Below are 19,355 nucleotides of genomic sequence, written 5' to 3'. Positions count from 1 at the left end.
TTAACCTGAACCTAACCATTCCCTTTATGATTTCTATCATACTTGTTTTTATACTTAGAAAATTCTTCCTTGTAGTAAATAAATATTTATTTATATTTTTACTTAAAGTTTCCTTTAAGATTTTAGAATATGATTAAAAGTAAAATTTTTTAAAAATCCCAAATGTTTTGGCAGTGGTCCCAATATTATTTGGGGAATCCTCTTTGCTTTCCCCATTGATTAGAAATGTCACTTACATTATATGCCAAATCCTTATCCAAATTATACTTTGTTTCTGGATATTCTAGTATGTTTTACTGACTTGCCTATTATTGTGTCAATATCATACAGTTTTAACTATTTAATATACAAATATAACATGTATTAATAGTCTTTTCCCCCCTACTCTCACATCTGTATTCTTCCAGATTTACTTTGTAATCAGTTTTCCAAATTCCAAGACAGACTTCTTGAGAAATTGAAACTTTTTAATTTTACCGTAGTTAACCTTTTTTAGCCAGGAAAATGGTTTATTTTGCCTTTTCTTCAAGTTTCGTTGTTTTTGCTTCTGTTTATTGGTAATGATCCTCGGTAACGTTTTACGGTATCTTCCATAGACATTCGACACACTTCTGGTGTTTATTTCTCAATATTTGTATGTTTGTGGCCATAATGAACACGTTTTTCCAGTAATTTTTGACTAGGTTCATATATATATATATATATATATATATGTATGTATGTATATGAATTTGAAAACCATTGGTTTTATAGTTTTTATCAGTTTAGTGAACTCAATTGTTTTCATTTCATTGTATTGGGTTTTCTGCCAAGAATAACCCCATCCTCTCCTGTCAGTAGATCTCCTTTTTGCTTTTTTTTCATAGCTAACTAGCCAAAATTTTGTTTCCTCACGACAACCTAACACTCCTCTACAGTAGAGGAAAGCAGTCTCCTCATATCTGTATTGGTACGTATACTAGTGTAACAAGGTAAGAAATCCAGGGTATGCGTATAGCCATAAGAATATAAGGAAGTGGCACCTCTGTTAAAACCTTTGTACAGGTAAAAAGAACATCGGTTGTGGTGTGATGCTGCCCTCAGGTGGCTCAACAAAACAGAATGGTTAGGAAAAAAAGACCTCAAAACTAATGAGGTGTCCCCATGGTACTTACTCCCAGAAGTACTAGGATGAGCCTTTAGGAAGGAAAGACAGCTAGAGGGTCAGTGTTTCAAAATGGAAGTGGAGATGGGGATATAAATGAATGATTTTTGAGTCTTTACAATTAATATGACTTCATTAATATTTAAAGAATGGATGTACTAATGAACCTTCTTTAATTATCTCAGCTAAAGCTTGCTTAGACATGGTGCTGATTGACCAACTTTCTCTGGTGTATCATGGGATGTTCTCAGCCACAGGATTGTCGGGAACTTAACAAGTTCTGATAAACAATCTCTTAGGAGGATAATTTACATAACAATTTCTCTTTTGGTATTTTAAGTTAGCACCAGGCAAAGGCATGGTCTTGGCCTGCCTACTCTACACCATGTATTTATTAAGTACATGTGTACCAAGGATGTATCAAATAGTTGGTCAGGGGAGACCTCACTTCATACTACCCTTCTCTCATACCATTTAAAATTACTTAACTGAAAGGCCACTGCCCAGAAAAAAAGACCATTGCTCCCCCTTCCATCCCTGGGCCTAGAAACTGCTAAAGCACTGATGCTATGTTAGCTAAGATTCTAAAGTGATTCAAACATAATAGATAGAGTGAGGAGAGGAGAAGCCTGTGTTTCAGGTTTTGAACACGAAACCTGTTTCAAACCTGTGTTTCAAACACAACACGAAGCAGTCGTGTTTTCTAACATGTAAGCTATATCACGCTTCTCTAGTAGATACTTTGCTATATAGCTTTCATTGTAGTTAATTTTATAACAAATGTGTTTGAACAACTTTAGAGTGCTAGAATCAGAGTTGGTCTCATTTGTAGGCTTTTTAGACCATCTCCAGTCCCTAGTGTGTCTCTGGAGATGAATTGGAGACCTTACGAGATAAAATAATATAGAGAAGGAAAGACTGGGATCAGCAAAAGTCAAATGCTTTTATCTCTTTACAGTCTTGCTAAGGCTAACTAACTAGTTTGAGGCATAAGACCACAAGATAGCTTCCTCCATTGATTACATTAATTTTATTGGGGGAAAAAAATATGAGCCCTTACAACTCTTTCAGGATATTTGGTTACTACTCAGTGTACTGTACTGTGCTTAATTGATTGCTGAGTCATGTCTGACTCTTTGTGACACCATGGACTGAAGCCCACCAGGCTCCTCTGTTCAGGGGATTCTCCAGACAAGAATACTGGAGTGTATAGCCATTTCTTTCTCCAAGGGATCTTTCCAACCCAGGGATGGAACCTGGGTCTCTTGCATTGCAGGCAGATTCTTTACCATTTGAGCTACAGGGAAGCCCTACTCAGTGTACTGAGTGTGAAAGTGTTAGTCACTCAGTTGTGTCCGACTCTGCGACCCCATGGACTGTGGCTCACCAGCTTTCTCTGTCCATGGAATTCTCCAGGCAAGAATACTGGAGTGAGGTGCCATGCCCTGTACTAAACCATGTTAAATTTTACTGAGCTGCTACGTCTATACCAGTCCCATGCTACATGATTTATTTGCAGAGTACAATGAAGAACTAAAGACTTTAAAATATGTTTGACTATTATGGATAAAATAAGCTACAACGATACATTGTACAACAGGGGGGAATAGAGCCAATATTTTATAATAACTATAGGTAGCTGCTGCTGCTGCTAAGTCGCTTCAGTCGTGTCCGACTCTGTGCGACTCCATAGATGGCAGCCCACCAGGCTCCTCTGTCCCTGGGATTCTCCAGGCAAGAACACTGGAGTGGGTTGCCATTTCCTCCTCCAATGCATGCACGCATGCTAAGTCGCTTTAGTCATGTCCAACTTTGTGCGACCCTATGGACAGCAGCCCACTAGGCTCCTCTGTCCACGGGATTCTCTACGCAAGAATACTGGAGTGGGTTGCCATTTCCTTCTCCAAACTATAGGTAGAGTATAACCTTTAAAAATTGTGAATCAGTGTATTATATACCTGTAACTTACATAATATTGTACATCGACCATTCCTTAAATAACTAAATAAATAAAATGTGTTTGTCAACCCCAACTGTATCAATGGCTGACTACAGTAATTACCTAGATCCTTTTGTATAACTTTTAGATTTGTTCTTATTCTGTTATATTTCTTGTTTATTTTCAGATTTGTCCATTGATGAAGAAATAATTTTTGTAAATTATTTGACGGCCTATAAAAGTCAGCTACCAACTTTGCACACTCTGTTGAGTAGGCTAAAACTATTTTTAGTAAAGGATCCCTTGCCGGATTTCAAAGCACAGATCCCCACAGAAGCTAAATTTTTCAGGTACTTAATTGCCCAGTGTCGTAAATATTTTTAAGAGGAGAAAATATTCTTTGTATGTTCACAAGTCTAGATGCTATCAATCATGGTATTTTATTATTACCTCAAGTCTAATTTTAATCACTATATATTTTGACTAACTACATTTGGTATGTACCTTACTAAAAAGTAAACACTAATTTAATGTTTTATTTTTTGTTAAGGGAGTGTTTCTCTCTTCAAGGAGATGTAAAATGTTTGGTGGAAGAAGATTTTTACATGGATAAAGAGGACTTTTGTCAGGAGAAACTGAAAGATACAGTAGGTTTAAATGAAGCTGTAGTATTTGCTTTCAGTAATTTTTAAACTAAAGTTAGTAAATCATACTTTTATAAGTTGTAGTAATACAATTGGCCATCTACTGTTGTCAAGTTAAAAAACTCGATAATGGGTTGAACATGTATCAATTAAAGAGTCAAATATACTTCAGAGATAGCAGTCTAAACCTTAGCTATGCATTGAAATTACTTGATAAATTTTAATAAAATTCTGAAGCCTGGGTCCTATTCAGATGTATTCTGATCTAATTGGTCTGGTGTGCATCCCAGGTATAGGGAATTTTAAAACCTCTCCCCAAAATTTTAATCAATATACCTGGTATAGGACACTAAGAGGTTATATGTACATTGGTCTTAAGGCATTTAAAGGTTTCTATTTTTTACAAACAAAAACTTTAACACACATGGTAAAAATATTAATTCACCTGTTAGCTCCTTTTCTCCAGTCTCCTTCTTCTTCCCCTGTTAATTCTGAGAGCTATGCATATATAGTCTCACGTGTTGAAGAATCCAGTTCTGTTGGAATGAGAGAGAAACAAACTCTATGAAATGCAGTAAAAATCCATTCCATTTCACCTACTCTTTTTACTCCATTCACCAACTCTCATTTGCTGCAGTGACTGCTTTAACTTAGAATTTTGAAATGTTACTAACACAAAAGAAAATATTTCTGTATCTAGGGATATTGTACATCACTAATGGAAACAGTGGCCATGAAGGATTTTATTCAGACAGAAAATTGCTTGTAATATATTTTTTTTGGCTGCTAGACTTCCTTTTAAAATAAAATGTCTGCTGAGCATTAAAATTTTTGAGTGTGGATTTAGTTTTTAAATTACACCAATTAAGCAAATGTATCTTTTTGTGAACTCATAAATATTTATTTGGAAAGTCTCACTAAAAACTTGTCTTACCTATATATTATTTTAGTCATCAACTTTGCTTGAATGTGAATTGTTAGTACCTATAAGCCACAAACAAGAAGTTGATATTCCATCACTCTCAGAACTGAAAGAGTCATTAAACTTAATGCCAGAAATAATAAATTATGCAGATGAAAATGAAAACCTTTCCAAAACAGGTGAGAATTAAATGGGTGTGTTTGAATATAAAAGGGCAACATTTGGAATCATGGTGATAGAGATGTTCTATGTCCAACTTCAGTGTTAGTATACTGATTGTGATGTTGTACAAAGTTTTGCAAGATGTTACCCTTTTACATGAAATCTCTGTATATTATTTTTATAATTCCACATGAATCTATAATTATGTCAAAATTAAAATATAATTTCAAAAGGCCTCCCAAAAATCTATTACTTGTTAGAACTTCTTAATAATGTTTGTTACAAAAGTTCTTGTTCATTAAACCTTTTCTGAACCTTCAGATTTTTAAAAAGTTTCCTGTAAGTTTAGACAACAAAAAATCTCAAAATTATTATTGATAAAACTCTTTTCTCATTGTCTTCTCTTTGTATACTTACATGCTTAAAATGTCTCAAATTAATCTATTTCAAGGTAATTATACAAATAGAGCTAAAGCACATATGGCTATATTAATTTTTTGAGTTATTTAACAGTGACAAAATGTTAACAACTTGTATGCTGACTTTAGAGACTCACAGTAAGGTTATGATTCATGGATCAGATGACTGGGAGAGTCATAACCTGGAATTTAGATGGTTTCTTCCTAGTTAAACATAGTAAATATTGTTGAAGTCTTCTAATATAATTTGAGCCCACATATTTAATGCTCCTCTTATAAATTCCAATTGAAATAATCAAAGATATATAATACTAGGAAAGAGTGAAGGGGGATTTGTGATTCCATTGAAAATAGGGATGCTTGCCATCAACATACTTGAAAGCATTCTTGCAGACAAGACTAAATCAAGGGGATTACTGCTCAGCGTGTAAGTCAAGCAAGGTTACGAAAAGGCAACCTGAGTAAATGGATCAAATTTATACTAGAACTTGAACATCTAGCAAAGCTCAAAACCACAGGTAGCCCATGGGCTTTTTAGAAGGATACAAATCTATGAATGCTAATGGAAAGCACAAGTGACTTTATTGAATGACTGTGGTGTTACACTCTCAGCCTTTACTTGGCCCTGATGGTGATAGTTTAGTCGTTCAGTTGTGTCTGGCTCTTTGCAACCCTATGGACTGTAGTCTGCCAGGTTCCACTGTCCATGGGGTTTTCAAGGCAAGAATAGTGGAGTGTGGGTTGCCGCTTCCTTCTTCAGGGAGACTTCCCAATCCAGGGATCAAACCCGGGTATCCTGTATTGCAGGCAGTTTCCTGCATTGCAGGCAGATTCTTTACCAACTGAGCCACTAGGGAAGCTTCTTACTTGGCTCTGCTGCTGCTGCTAAGTCGCTTCAGTCGTGTGCGACTCTGTGCGACCCCAGAGACGGCAGCCCACCAGGCTTCCCCATCCCTGGGATTCTCCAGGCAAGAACACTGGAGTGGGTTGCCATTTCCTTCTCCAATGCATGAAAGTGAAGAGTGAAAGTGAAGTCGCTCAGTCGTGTCCGACTCTTAGTGACCCCATGAACTGCAGCCTACCAGGCTCCTCCGTCCATGGGATTTTCCAGGCAAGAGTACTGGAGTAGGGTACCGTTGCCTTCTTACTTAGCTCTAATGGTGACTAAATGACTCCTCAGAGGAGTCATTGAGGAATGAACTGAGGAATGAACAGTTCACTAAGGAATGAACAAGATTACAGAAAACTGGAAGGAATGATGCTAAAGCTGAAACTCCAGTACTTTGGCCACCTCATGCGAAGAGTTGACTCATTGGAAAAGACTCTGATGCTGGGAGGGATTGGAGGCAGGAGGAGAAGGGGAAGACAGAGGATGAGATGGCTGGATGGCATCACTGACTCGATGGACGTGAGTCTGGGTGAACTCCGGGAGTTGGTGATGGACAGGGAGGCCCGGCGTGCTGCGATTCATGGGGTCCCAAAGAGTTGACACCAATGAGCGACTAAACTGACTGAATATCATAGTACTTTTGCTGATAATAGACTTCCTTTTTTTTGTCTTTTCAGATCTTACTATCAAGCATGGAGTTGACCTTGAGGATATAAAATGCAGCTCCATAGAAATTATGGCCATTCAAAATCAATATGAAACAGAGTACAGGCAACCAGGTAGAAATTTTGAATAAACCACTGAGTTTATCAGGGGATATCTATATATGATGTAAAAGTACAATACATTCACTTATAAAGTCTACTAAAAGACAGTTTTCATGTTTAAAACTTGATTATTGCAAACCAAGTTCTTTTATCTATCCCTTACATTTGTTCCTATCATTAACATCCTTCTAGCATCAAAATTGAATAATATATAGAGGGGAGTTACAAAGATTGAAGAAGAGGAGTGAAGGAAATAGCATTAATATTAAAAGCAGAAATCTTATAATTTTATAGTTCAGTAATAAAATTCTGAAAGAGATGGGAATACCAGACCACCTGACCTGCCTCTTAAGAAACCTATATGCAGGTCAGGAAGCAACAGTTAGAACTGGACATGGAACAACAGACTGGTTCCAAATAGGAAAAGGAGTACGTCAAGGCTGTATATTGTCACCCTGCTTATTTAACTTATATGCAGAGTACATCATGAGAAACGATGGGCTGGAAGAAACACAAGCTGGAATCAAGACTGCCGGGAGAAATATCAATAACCTCAGATATGCAGATGACACCACCCTTATGGCAGAAAGTGAAGAGGAACTCAAAAGCCTCTTGATGAAAGTGAAAGAGGAGAGTGAAAAAGTTGGCTTAAAGCTCAACATTCAGAAAACAAAGACCATGGCATCCGGTCCCATCACTTCATGGGAAATAGATGGGAAAAGAGTGGAAACAGTGTCAGACTTTATTTTTCTGGGCTCCAGAATCACTGCAGATGGTGACTGCAGCCATGAAATTAAAAGACGCTTACTCCTTGGAAGAAAAGTTATGACCAACCTAGATAGCATATTGAAAAGCAGAGACATTACTTTGTCAACAAAGGTCCATCTAGTCAAGGCTATGGTTTTTCCAGTGGTCATGTATGGATGTGAGAGTTGGACTATAAAGAAAGCTGAGCACTGAAGAATTGATGCTTTTGAACTGTGGTGTTGGAGAAGACTCTTGAGAGTCCCTTGGACTGCAAGGAGATCCAACCAGTCCATTCTAAAGGAGATCAGCCCTGGGTGTTCTTTGGAAGGAATGATGCTAAAGCTGAAACTCCAGTACTTTGGCCACCTCATGCGAAGAGTTGACTCATTGGAAAAGACTCTGATGCTGGGAGGGATTGGGGGCAGGAGGAGAAGGGGACGACAGAGGATGAGATGGCTGGATGGCATCACCGAGTCGATGGACGTGAGTTTGAGTGAACTCTGGGAGATGGTGATGGACAAGGAGGCCTGGCATGCTGCAGTTCATGGAGTTGCAAAGAATCGGACATGACTGAGCGACTGAACTGAACTGAACTGAATAAAATTTTACCTCAATATTAACAATCTTGCTGACCGTTATTACAGTTTTATAAATTTAACTTTTTAATACCCAAAGCAATCCTATCATTATTGTTAATATTACTATCTTACCAAATTTGGAAGGTCAGAATCATGTTTTATTCCACTGTAATGCCAGACTATGTTGCTTTTGAACTGTGCTGACAATACTGTTAGTTACATTTTTATCTGGATCAAATTAATCATCTATTTGGAAGTATGCTGTTTTATTTATGAGAGTGATAGAAACACATTGGCTTTGTATCATAAATGATTATTATTTTTTCAAACCCATTCTATAAAAATATAATTTTGTGCTAGCCCACCTAGTCTCCAGACATTTTAAGGTGAAGAATTACTCTCTATTAATACTGTTTGCTTAACATCATCAGTATTTAGTACAGAGATAAAAATAGCACTGTGTCCTAAGTCCTGACAGTATTAGTTGTCAGAATTTAAAACATTATTACACATAAAGTCTTAGAATTTATCTTAAATGGTAAATTTAATAAAGTTCAGTTATCATTGTATTTTTTTAAAAATCACCATTATCATAGTTGAGATACCATGTGATATATGTGTAGTCCTTTATATAGATGGAAATTTAAAACTGTTATTTTGTATTTCAAATAACCCAAATTTATTTCGATTGAAAATTTTTGTTGTAACAGAATGATTGAACATAATAGTTGCTTACAAAAGTCACGAATTATACATATTTATTCAATGTTTATATAACATGATTTTTATTGATTTTTATATATTCCAGAAGAGTTAGAAATGCCATTAACTCGTCTAGACCCAACAAACCACCATTCTTTGGTGAATTCATTATGTGCAGAACTTCAGACATTTCCATCTTCTCCTGTTTGTAAAATGTAAGTAAAGATTATATCTAGAACTCAGATTGCAATTCAAAAGAAGCAATCTTTAATTAAATCTCTCCATATAAAGTCAGTTTCCAAGATATTTCTGTGAAAAAAATGTAGGAGATTAAATGGTGTTTATAATAAGAAACTGATGGGAATATATGAACATATATGTACATAACTGTTTTTATATGCACAGAATATCTCTAGAAGGACACGTGAAAATCAACTAATGTTGGTTGAGCCCAGAAAGGAACTGGGTAAATGCAATTTATAGGAGCTACTAAGTGATAGAGCTAGGCTCTTTTATACTTTTAGTATTTTGAATGTGAATATATCACCATCAAATATAAACAACTCAAAAATTTTCATTTTAAACTTAAACTATCTGCTTAGAAAATTGCCAGTGGATGCTTACCAATGACACTGCCTCTACTGGCCCTTATTACCATGAATATGGTAATGAGTATACTATACAGTGTAGTAGTATACAAATATCATAGACTGAGTGACTTAAACAATAGAAATTTATTTCTTCATAGTCTAGAAGAGGCTAGAAATCTGAGATCTGGATGTCACCAGGGTTGGACTCTTCCTGAGGCCTCTCTCTTTCGCTTGTAGAAAGCTGTCTTCTCCCTCTGTCTTCATGTGGTCTTTCCTCCATGCATGTCTATGTCCTGATCTCTTCTTCTTAAAAGGACACCAGTTATACTGGATTAGGACCCACCCTAATTGCCCCATTTAACTTAATTACCTCTTTAAAGGCCTTACCTCCAAATATAGTCATTCTAAGGTACTGAGTGTTAGGGCTTCAACATATGAATTTGAACAGAGACACAATTCAGCTCATAGTGAGTAGTTAATAGCCCTGAAGTACAGCCAGATTGTCTGGCTCTGTCATTTACTAGCTCTGTGATCTTAATTGCCCTGTGCCTCAGCTTCCGTATCTATAATATTGGGGTAATAATAGTACATACTCTGAGTTCTTAGTTGTGATTGGCTAATCTGCCAGAAGAGAATGCTATTGGATTACTGGAAGCAACTGGAGCATCTCATCACTAGCTGCTCAGGCTTCTACTAATGGTTTCAGTAGAATGTCACAGCATAAAATAAAGAAAGCTGACGCTGAGGGCACCAATTATCTTCATCTTCTGGCAAAGAGGGATTTCCTTTAGGAGGAGTAAATTTGTTTTAGAGCTATGCAGAACTCTACCATGAACTAGAACTGTCCATATCAGATATAAGCTCTAACAAAATAACATTGGACAAGTACGGAAACTCCCTATAATTTGTTTAAATATTTTAATCCCTTTGTTAAGGTGCAAGATTTTTTATCTTTTATTTGCAGGGCCTGTATTTCTTTTTGTGTGCATGTTCTTTTACTCTTTTACTTACTCCATATACCCTTCTTGTTGTTGTTAACTCTAAGTCATGTCCAATTTTTTGCAACCCTATGAACTTTAGCTTACCAGTCTTCCCTGTCCTTCACTATCTCCCACAGTTTGCTCAAACTCATGTCCATTGAGTCAGTAATGCCATCCAACCATCTCATCCTCTGTCCCCCTGCCCTCAATCTTTCCCAGCATCAGGGTCTTTTTCAGTGAGTCAGCTCTTCACATCAGGTGGCCAAAGTATTGGAGCTTAAGCATCAGTCCTTCCATTGAATATTCAGGGTTGATATCCTTTAGGATTGACTGGTTTGCATCTGTTAAGGCAGATTCTCAATTAGAAACAAAGACTAGCTGGAATTAATATAATCTTGAATTTCTCATATTGAAAGTATTTATTTAAACTGTGGTAAACTCATTTTAATCACACATGTTTTATACCTACTTATTGTTCATAGATGCATCTCAACACAAATGAAATTAGCTTGCCAACTAAATTGCATGTTTTATACCTACTTATTGTTATAATTCAAACATCTAATGAGAATTTATGAAATTAAGTCTTATCTGTATTTATGATTTGCCAGTTAGAACAAAAAGACTTTCCAACTAGCCAAAGGTTTTAGGGCCTTTTGAAACAACTTTAAGAAACTGTCTCATCACTGGAAATCGTTTCCATTGGTTCATGAACATAAAAACTTAAAAATCCCTATTTAAAAATAAACTTATACATCAACTGTGAAACGGAAAACAAAGAGAACAAATAATTTTTAAAAAACAGAAAGGAAAAATAATATGTAATATTATTGTACTTTTAACTTGCTTTTATGGCCCTAATTACTTTTGTTTCAAAACACAACATTTTGGCTAGAGATATAAAGTGAAGTCGCTCAGTCGTGTCCGACTCTTTGTGACCCCGTGGACTGTAGCCTACCAGGCTCCTCCATCCATGGGATTTTCCAGGCAAGAATACTGGAGCGGGTTGCCATTTCCTTCTCCAGGAGATCTTCCCAAACCAGGGATTGAACCCGGGTCTCCCACATTGTAGACAGACACTTTACCGTCTGAGCCACCAGGGAATGATATAACCAGTTAACAAATATTTTTAGTTCCTACTACATGTAAAACTCTATGCTAGATTTTATGGTGCTAAAAAAATATCTGTGTGGTGTGAAGCCTTTTTTCTACATTAACTGATTGCTGAATTGTGAATATATTTTTATATATGACCAAAGAAAATATCAAATTCAGACATATCTTCAGAAAGTTCGATTAAGAAGGAGGTCATTTGTCTATATTGTGATCTTCTACTGGACTTGGTTTGCCTAAATATTTATCCTTCCTTTTAGTTTAAGATAATCACCTACAATCTGAGGTATCAGGTTGTCAAAGAGACCTTGGCAAGGTTTAAGAACTGTCTAGCTTTTCAAATATTACCACCACATGCAAGATTTTTGGGTTATGTGAGTAAATTGGGTGATTTAGACAAAAGATCTAGTTGTCTGCTACTACCCAGAATTGTCAACTGAACCAGCAGTGCTTATAGTTAGCATCTTCATGTATGTTCTATGGGGTTTCCCTGGTGGCTCAGATGGTAAAGAATCTGCTTGCAACACAGGAGACCTGGGTTCAATCCCTGGGTCATGAAGATCCCCTGGAGAAGGAAATGGCAACCTGCTCCAGTATTCTTGCCTGGGAAATCCCATGGACAAAGGAGCCTAATGGGCTACAGTCCATGGGGTCACAATATGAACAGAGAAACAGAATACAATCACTTTTCACTTAGGAGGGTGTGGGAGGTTTGGGGCATAGATTAAAGGGTTTGTGAATTAATGGTCTCTTCCCTGTTGTTGTTCTTATTCAGTCGTTTAGTTGTGCCTGACTCTTTGCGACCCTTTTATTTCTATACTAACTAATTGCTGACTTGTGAATATATTTTTATATGTGACCAAAGAAAATATCTCTAGACTGTAGCATGCCAGGCTTCCCTGTCCTTCGTCATCTTCCAGAGTTTGCTCAAACTCATGTCCATTGAGTTGTTGATGCCATCCAACCATCTTGTCCTCTGTTATCCCCTTCTCCTCCTGACTTAATCTTTCCCAGCATCAGGGTCTTTTCCAATGAGTCAGCTCTTTGCATCAGGTGGCTAGAGTATTGGAGCTTCAGCTTCAGCATCAGTCCTTGCAATGAATATTCAGGACTGATCTTTGGGCTTCCCTGGTGGCTAATTTGATCTCCTTGCAATCTAAGAGACTCTCAAGAGTCATCTCCAGCATCACAGTTCAAAAGCATCAATTCTTCAGTGCTCAGCCTTCTTTATGGTCCAACTCTCACATCTGTACATGACTACGGGAAAAACTATAACTTTGACCAGATGGACCTTTGTCAGCAGTTTTTTGCTTTTTTAAATTTTACTTTTTGCTCTGCTTTTTAATACACTGTCTAGGTTTGTCCTAGCTCTTCTTCCAAGGAGCAAGCAAGTGTCTTTTAATTTCATAGCTGCAGTCACTGTGAACAGTGATTTTGGAGCCCAAGAAAATAAAGTCTGTCACTGTTTTCATTGTTTCCCCATCTATTTGCCATGAAGTGATGGGACTGGATGCCATGATCTTCATTTTTGAATGTTGAATTTTAAGCCAGCTTTTCAACTCTGTGCTTTCACCTTCACAAGAAGCTCTTTAGTTCCTCTTCAGTTTCTGCCATAAGGGTGGTGTCATCTGCATATCTGAGGTCATTGATATTTCTCCTGGCAGTCTTGATTCCAGCTTGTGCTTCATCCAGCCTGTGCTTCATCCAGGTATTTTGCGTGATGTACTCTTCATATAAGTTAAATAAGAAGGGTGACAATATACAGCCTTGACGTACTCCTTTCCCAATTTTGAACCAGTCCATTGTTCCTGCTACGTACTAATTTTTGACCTCATACCTACTAATGAGCTGTATTTACTGATTTACACTGCTTGTCATACATACTTTCTTCTCTCTTAAATACCAAAAACACATCACTCACTTACCCACAAAACTGAAGGACCTGAACTAAACTTCAGGATCTTTTACTTCCTGAAAAGGTAGAGGAGACTGAAATTTTTTATAGTTCTGATCCTCAGCCAGTAGAAGCTCCAGAAATTCTATTTAGAATGGACTTGGGTCCACTGTTATATTGTATTATATATATTATCTAATATTAAACTTTAATTCTTCTTTTTCAGTAATTTGCTTACTGCTGAAGAATCAGCTAACAAATACCATATGCTATGGCAATCAGAAAGCTGCCGAAGCTCTCTGAACTCATTTTTGATCAGAGGTAAAAATTGATTTTGAATGCTAAATAAAAAGTATAGATAAAAAGGTACAATCAGTAGAAATGTATTGTTGTTGTTGGACGTGGTGCTCTGTCCATGGGATTCTCCAGGCAAGAACACTGGAGTGGGTTGCCATTTCCTTCTCCATCTCTTTCCTTACTTAAGCTAAAAAGTAATGGAAAGCTCTGTGCCACAGTATCTAAAATGATAATTATTGTAAAATCTGATAAAACATATCTTCTTATTTTGGCTCATTATAATGAGAAAATTTCTGATTTAATAAATCTTACATTAATTCTTCAAAATATCATTGAATGTACTAATTTAGTAATTACTAAAATGGTCAAACAAAATAAAGTCTTATTTCCTGCTAAATAGTAGAATCATTTTAACTTCATGATATTTCCATAGATTGAAATAAACCTTTATGTGACTTTTGTTGCTATAATATTTTAGACTTTTACAAATATTAGCATCTTGAAAATGAAATAGTAGATACATTTGTTTTATTTTTATTTTAATTTGTAAAAATCTACTTTATAAGAGATTTCTAGTGTGGCTCTATTTTTTTTCTTTTCATTTTTTTTGCCCTGTGGATTGTTTCTCGTATTTGTTGTTTGGTTTGTTTTGATTTTTTAAGTGCCAAGAATTGAAGAGCCCAACAATCAATATTCACTTACAGATTTGAAAAAGATATTTTCTGTTGAAGAAGAAAAACTTGTGGTTAATCCTGTAAATGCAGAATGGTGGAAAGAAGCAAGACTAAATCTGACAGAAACTTTGGAACCTCTAAGTACATATTTGTGTCATAATAATTTATCTTCTGATGATACTAAATTGGAGACATTTTTACCTACAAATGTGCCTCAATTAGAACGTAAGTATAATAGTAAATATCACTTCTGTAAATATTTTCAGGATGAGAAAATGTTAGATATTGGCTTTCCAGGAGGTAATTGGGAAAATACAACTAAATTCCAGCATTTAATATAACTTTGGCTCTGCCAGAATTTATAACTTTGACCTTCACTAAGCCCCATTTTCTTCCTTGAAAAAATGAGGAAGTTTGACAAACTAATCCTTAAGTCTCTTGCTGTTCTAAAATTCTGTAGTCTCAGCTTTAAATCTCTAGACATTCTCAGTTAAAGAGACCTTATTTCCTTTTACAAATGATAATTTCTAGTTCATTTTCTGTTTACATCAGCCTAGGTGTAAACCAGCACCATTATTTTTTGACCTGACAGCTGAGTTTTAAGTGTTCAGTAATGTCTAGTAATTAGAGAAGGCAATGGCACCCCACTCCCGTACTCTTGCCTGGAAAATCCCATGGATGGAGGAGCCTGGTAGGCTGCAGTCCATGGATGGGGTTGCTAAGAGTCGGACACGACTGAGCTACTTCCCTTTCAATTTTCACTTTCAGGCATTGGAGAAGGAAATGGCAACCCACTCCAGTGTTCTTGCCTGGAGAATCCCAGGGACGGGGAGCCTGGTAGGCTGCCGTCTATGGGGTTGCACAGAGTCGGACATGACTGAAGTGACTTAGCAGTAGCAGTGTCTAGTAATCTCTTTTCAACAATAGAAATTATCCTTTGATACCAAAAGGTTTAGTCATTAGGCATTTTTAAACTTGATACAATTTAAGTATTTTATTTAGAATTTTATATCTGTGGATTTTTTAAAAGATTTTATTCAGGAACTTTTTCTAGTATTTTATTTAGGAACTTTATGTCTATGTTCTCCCAAATTCCTTGAGCATATTTATGATCATTATCTTGAACTCTTTATTGAGTAGATTGCTTATCTTCATTTAGTTCTTTCTGGGGTTTTATCTTGTCCCTTCATTGGGAATATATCCTTCTGTCTCTTCATTTTGCCTAATTCACAGTTTTTATTTCTATGTGTGGGGTAGGTTGGTTATGTTTCCTAGTTTTGGAAAAGTGGTCTTTTGGAGCAGTTGTATATGTCCCGGCAGTGCACTCCCTTCTGGTCACTAGAGCTGTATGCGCTAGCTATATGCACTAGAGCTACTATGCACAGCCCTATGTGGGCTGTGTAGGCACTTCTGTTGTGGCAGGTTGACTAATGTGAGTGGTCTGATAGGTGTGGCTGATCCCTTGTCTAGTTGGTTGCCAAACCCTGTTCTTGTGTGGAGGCCACTGGCCACTAGTGGGTGGGGCTGGGTCACAAAGTGGCTGGCTGTGGAGCTGGGGACCCCAGGATTACTGTTGACTTACTCAGGGGTGGAACCAGGTCCCATAATGGCTGGTTGCAAAGCTAGGAGTCCTGGATCTAGTGTCAGCCTGCTGGTAAGTGGAACTGGTTTTTGACAGGGCTAGCTGGAGGGTTTTGAGGCTGGGATTAGCCAAATAGTGGGTGGGTTTTATACCCTCAGGTGGCTGGCTTAGGAGCCCAAAGTGTCCCAGAGCTGATGTTAGCCTACTGATGGGCTGTGGTAGGGCTCAGATGATCCAGATGCCCACCCACTGGCAGATGGAGCCAGGTCCTGGGGTCTCATAGCTGATACTGGCCTGCTGGTGGGCAAGGTTGAGGCCTAAGAGATCCTGGGCTGTTGTCCAGCCACTGCTGGGCAGGTATGGTTCCTTGGCCTTCTGGTGGGCAGGACCACATCCCAGGGTGGCTGGGGGCTTGGGGGTCCTTCTAGTAGGTGGTACTGTATCCCCACACAGCTAGCTCCTGGGCCTGAGGAATCTCAGTGCTAATGCCCAAAAGGCTGGTGGGTGGGGCCTGACCCAGTGCTAAAAAGCTAGAGGGAGGATTTCAAAATGGCACTTATCAGCACTAGAATCCTCATGGCAGAACAAGTGTCCAAAAGACAGCTACTGCTAACATCTGTGTCCCGAGGGTGAGCTCCAATTGTCCCTGCCTTCTTGGAAATCGCTCCAAGATCAGCTGGTAGGTCTGACTCAGGCTCCTTTCAAAGTATTGCCTCTGCCCTGGGTCTCAGGGTGAGTGAGATTTTGTGTGCCTCTTTTGAGAGTAGAGACTGTTTCCTACAGCTCTCCTGAAAGAAAGCCCTAGAAGCCTTCAATGTCAACTATTCTGGGGACTCGCCTTCCTGGTGCATGACCCCAACTATGGAAGCCAGAAGTGGGGCTCTGCAAATGAAATTCTGGTTCATCCCCTAAAAGGAATCTTGTACCTGTTAACAGTCACTCACATTCTGTGTCTTTATAGATTTGTCTATTCTGGATGTTCTGTAGAAATGGAATCATGAAATATGTGGTCTTTTGTGATTAACTTACTTCATTTAGCATGTTTTCAAGATATGTCCATATTATAGCATGTGCATACCTTAATACAAAGTATTGATCATGTATCTTGTCAAATTTTTAATTGGGGTTCTTTTAAAATGTTAAGTTATAAGAGTTCTTTATATATATTGGATATCGTCTTTTTTAAAGTGTATGTATTGCAAGTATTTTCTTCTGGTCTGTGGCTTGCTTGGTACATACTTTTTTGACTCTTACCTTAGAATAACTGTTAACTCTAGGACTATGAGTAGCTGTAAGCCTATTGGCAACAGGCTGGAATTATTTCTTTGCCCAGTAACCTTAGCTTCAGTAATAGGAAAAGAGGTGCTGAATTTTTATCCTTTAAAAAATTATTTTATTCAGAGAAAACATTGATTTTAAAAGCAGTAAACAAAGTCCTCCTAAGGATCACATTATATTAATAAAAACCTAGAACTAAAGGTTATCTTAATACCCTAGTAAAACACCCATTTGGGCATGAAAATCATTGGATATTTTTATCTTCCATTTTCAGCATGGTTAGAACATGAAGATTGTTCCTCTCCTCTTATACTTATTAATGAGCAATCTACAAATGATCATTTATCACCTCCACAAAAGACTCCATCTCCAACTAAAGAAGTATCAGATTTGCATCTTTCTGATGAATATGTCTCTGTTGAAAGACCAAGAAAAGAAGAAAAACCAAAGAATGACCTAGAACTAGGTTATGGAATAATCCAAAATAAAGAAAATAAAGATCACTTGGAACTTGACAGCACAGTACCATCTACTGAATCATCTTCCTCTTCAAAAATTGAAAAAGCATCTTTTAAACATGGTAAAAAATGGGAGAATAATTTGGACCTCTTGAGCGACTTTATTATGCTGCGAAATAAGTATCCGACTTGTACCTCAAAGACTGAAGTCACAGACGATGGAAAAGTTGGTGGGTAACTTAGTAGTAATTTGGTGTAAGTATGATAGTTTCAAGGACTAAACAGATAATTTATTATAGAAAGTAAAGAAATAAAGTTCTTCAGATAAAACATGTTATTCTTCAAAGAAAGTATCATTGATTCATGACACATTATATAAAGAGATGGATATGAGATAAACAGGTATAAATGTAGATATGTATTTTCCAAAAAATTTAAAAGCACATTTGAACTTGTAAGAAAAGCCACTATTTGTAAAAACACTTTCTACAGCTTAGTCATACAGATTCTTAGTATTTCTAACTTTTGCTAATCTTTCTGCCATTCTTTTTTCTCTTTTAGCTCACAGTTCTACATCAATGTTTTAACTTATATTTTAATATGTACTTAAGAATCTTTCATCCACTTGATTGCTTATTACTCCTTTTAACTTTACCAAAGAGTTTCTGTTTGACTTATAACTGTTTTACATTAATTGCTTATAAACATATCCAAGTAGTATATGTCATATCATTTCATTCCTGGTAAAAAAATTATCCTAGAATTCTAATACTCTAGAATATGTTTGACAGAGGTTACCCAAGTGAAATAAATACAAAACTACTTATGAGAGTTAGAGTATACATAGGTATAACTGTCCTATGTACTATTAATGTACACAAGGTCTTACCCCTAAATAAAGCGGAAGTAAAATATATACCAAAAATTAGTTTGAGGGTCCAGTGAGCTTGCTAACTAAATACCAGAATTGCGGAGAGCCCCAGACTATGCTGGACTGGGCCAAGATTCCCCATGATTGGGGAACTGCGTGGGATTCAAGACAGAAAAGCAGAAAAGAATGCTTGTTCCTTGTGTGCAGCATGATATGAAAGCCTTTTATAGATCTATTTAAAGTTACAGTACTTTGTCAGTCAGTGCATTTTCACAATGAAAAATTCAATGAAATTGCAGGAAAGTATTTAAAATCCCAGAATTTTATGACCCTTTATGTTGATATATATTCGCCCTGAAGTTTCTTTTTATGTAATAATTTGACCACCTATAACCTCCCTTGCTAGGAGACAACTCTATATGTAACAGATCTTTCTAACCAATTTGCACCATAATTCAGAGCATAATTTCTATACATTGAAAGAATGAGCAAAATAGAAAGAATTATCTTATGAATATAATACATAAATAGGAATTTTTATAAGATTTGTTGTTTTCAGGTTCATGAATGTTTTCAGTTTCTATTCATATTTGAGGCAAAAAAAAAAGCTCAATCCAAAATTAGCACTGACATCCTTTTCTGGTTGTCATACTTGTGATGATATCTTGTAATAAGGGATGTTGGCAACAGAGAGAGGAAGCAATA

General features: G+C 36.9%; 1 protein-coding gene and 1 long non-coding RNA gene across 2 annotated transcripts in view; one reads left to right on the top strand and one right to left on the bottom strand.

The window, feature by feature from the left end:
• SHOC1 (shortage in chiasmata 1) overlaps positions 1-19,355 on the top strand; it is an 82,413-nt gene that overhangs the window by 16,414 nt on the left and 46,644 nt on the right. Inside the window, 8 exon segments of the mRNA XM_061426487.1 lie at positions 3,271-3,433; positions 3,634-3,730; positions 4,678-4,828; positions 6,797-6,898; positions 9,020-9,128; positions 13,717-13,811; positions 14,450-14,686; positions 17,596-18,021. Coding sequence (XP_061282471.1) covers positions 3,271-3,433; positions 3,634-3,730; positions 4,678-4,828; positions 6,797-6,898; positions 9,020-9,128; positions 13,717-13,811; positions 14,450-14,686; positions 17,596-18,021 — 1,380 coding nt within the window.
• LOC133253159 (uncharacterized) overlaps positions 1-19,355 on the bottom strand; it is a 101,607-nt gene that overhangs the window by 39,499 nt on the left and 42,753 nt on the right. Inside the window, exon 2 of the long non-coding RNA XR_009738213.1 lies at positions 4,173-4,263. This is a non-coding gene — a long non-coding RNA (uncharacterized LOC133253159). The remainder of the gene's footprint in view (positions 1-4,172; positions 4,264-19,355) is intronic.

The sequence above is a fragment of the Bos javanicus genome, chromosome 8 (assembly GCF_032452875.1).
Source record: "Bos javanicus breed banteng chromosome 8, ARS-OSU_banteng_1.0, whole genome shotgun sequence".
Taxonomy (NCBI): Eukaryota; Metazoa; Chordata; class Mammalia; order Artiodactyla; family Bovidae; genus Bos; species Bos javanicus.
Note: the sequence above shows the minus strand (reverse complement) of the source record. Positions and strands in the feature narration are given on the sequence as shown.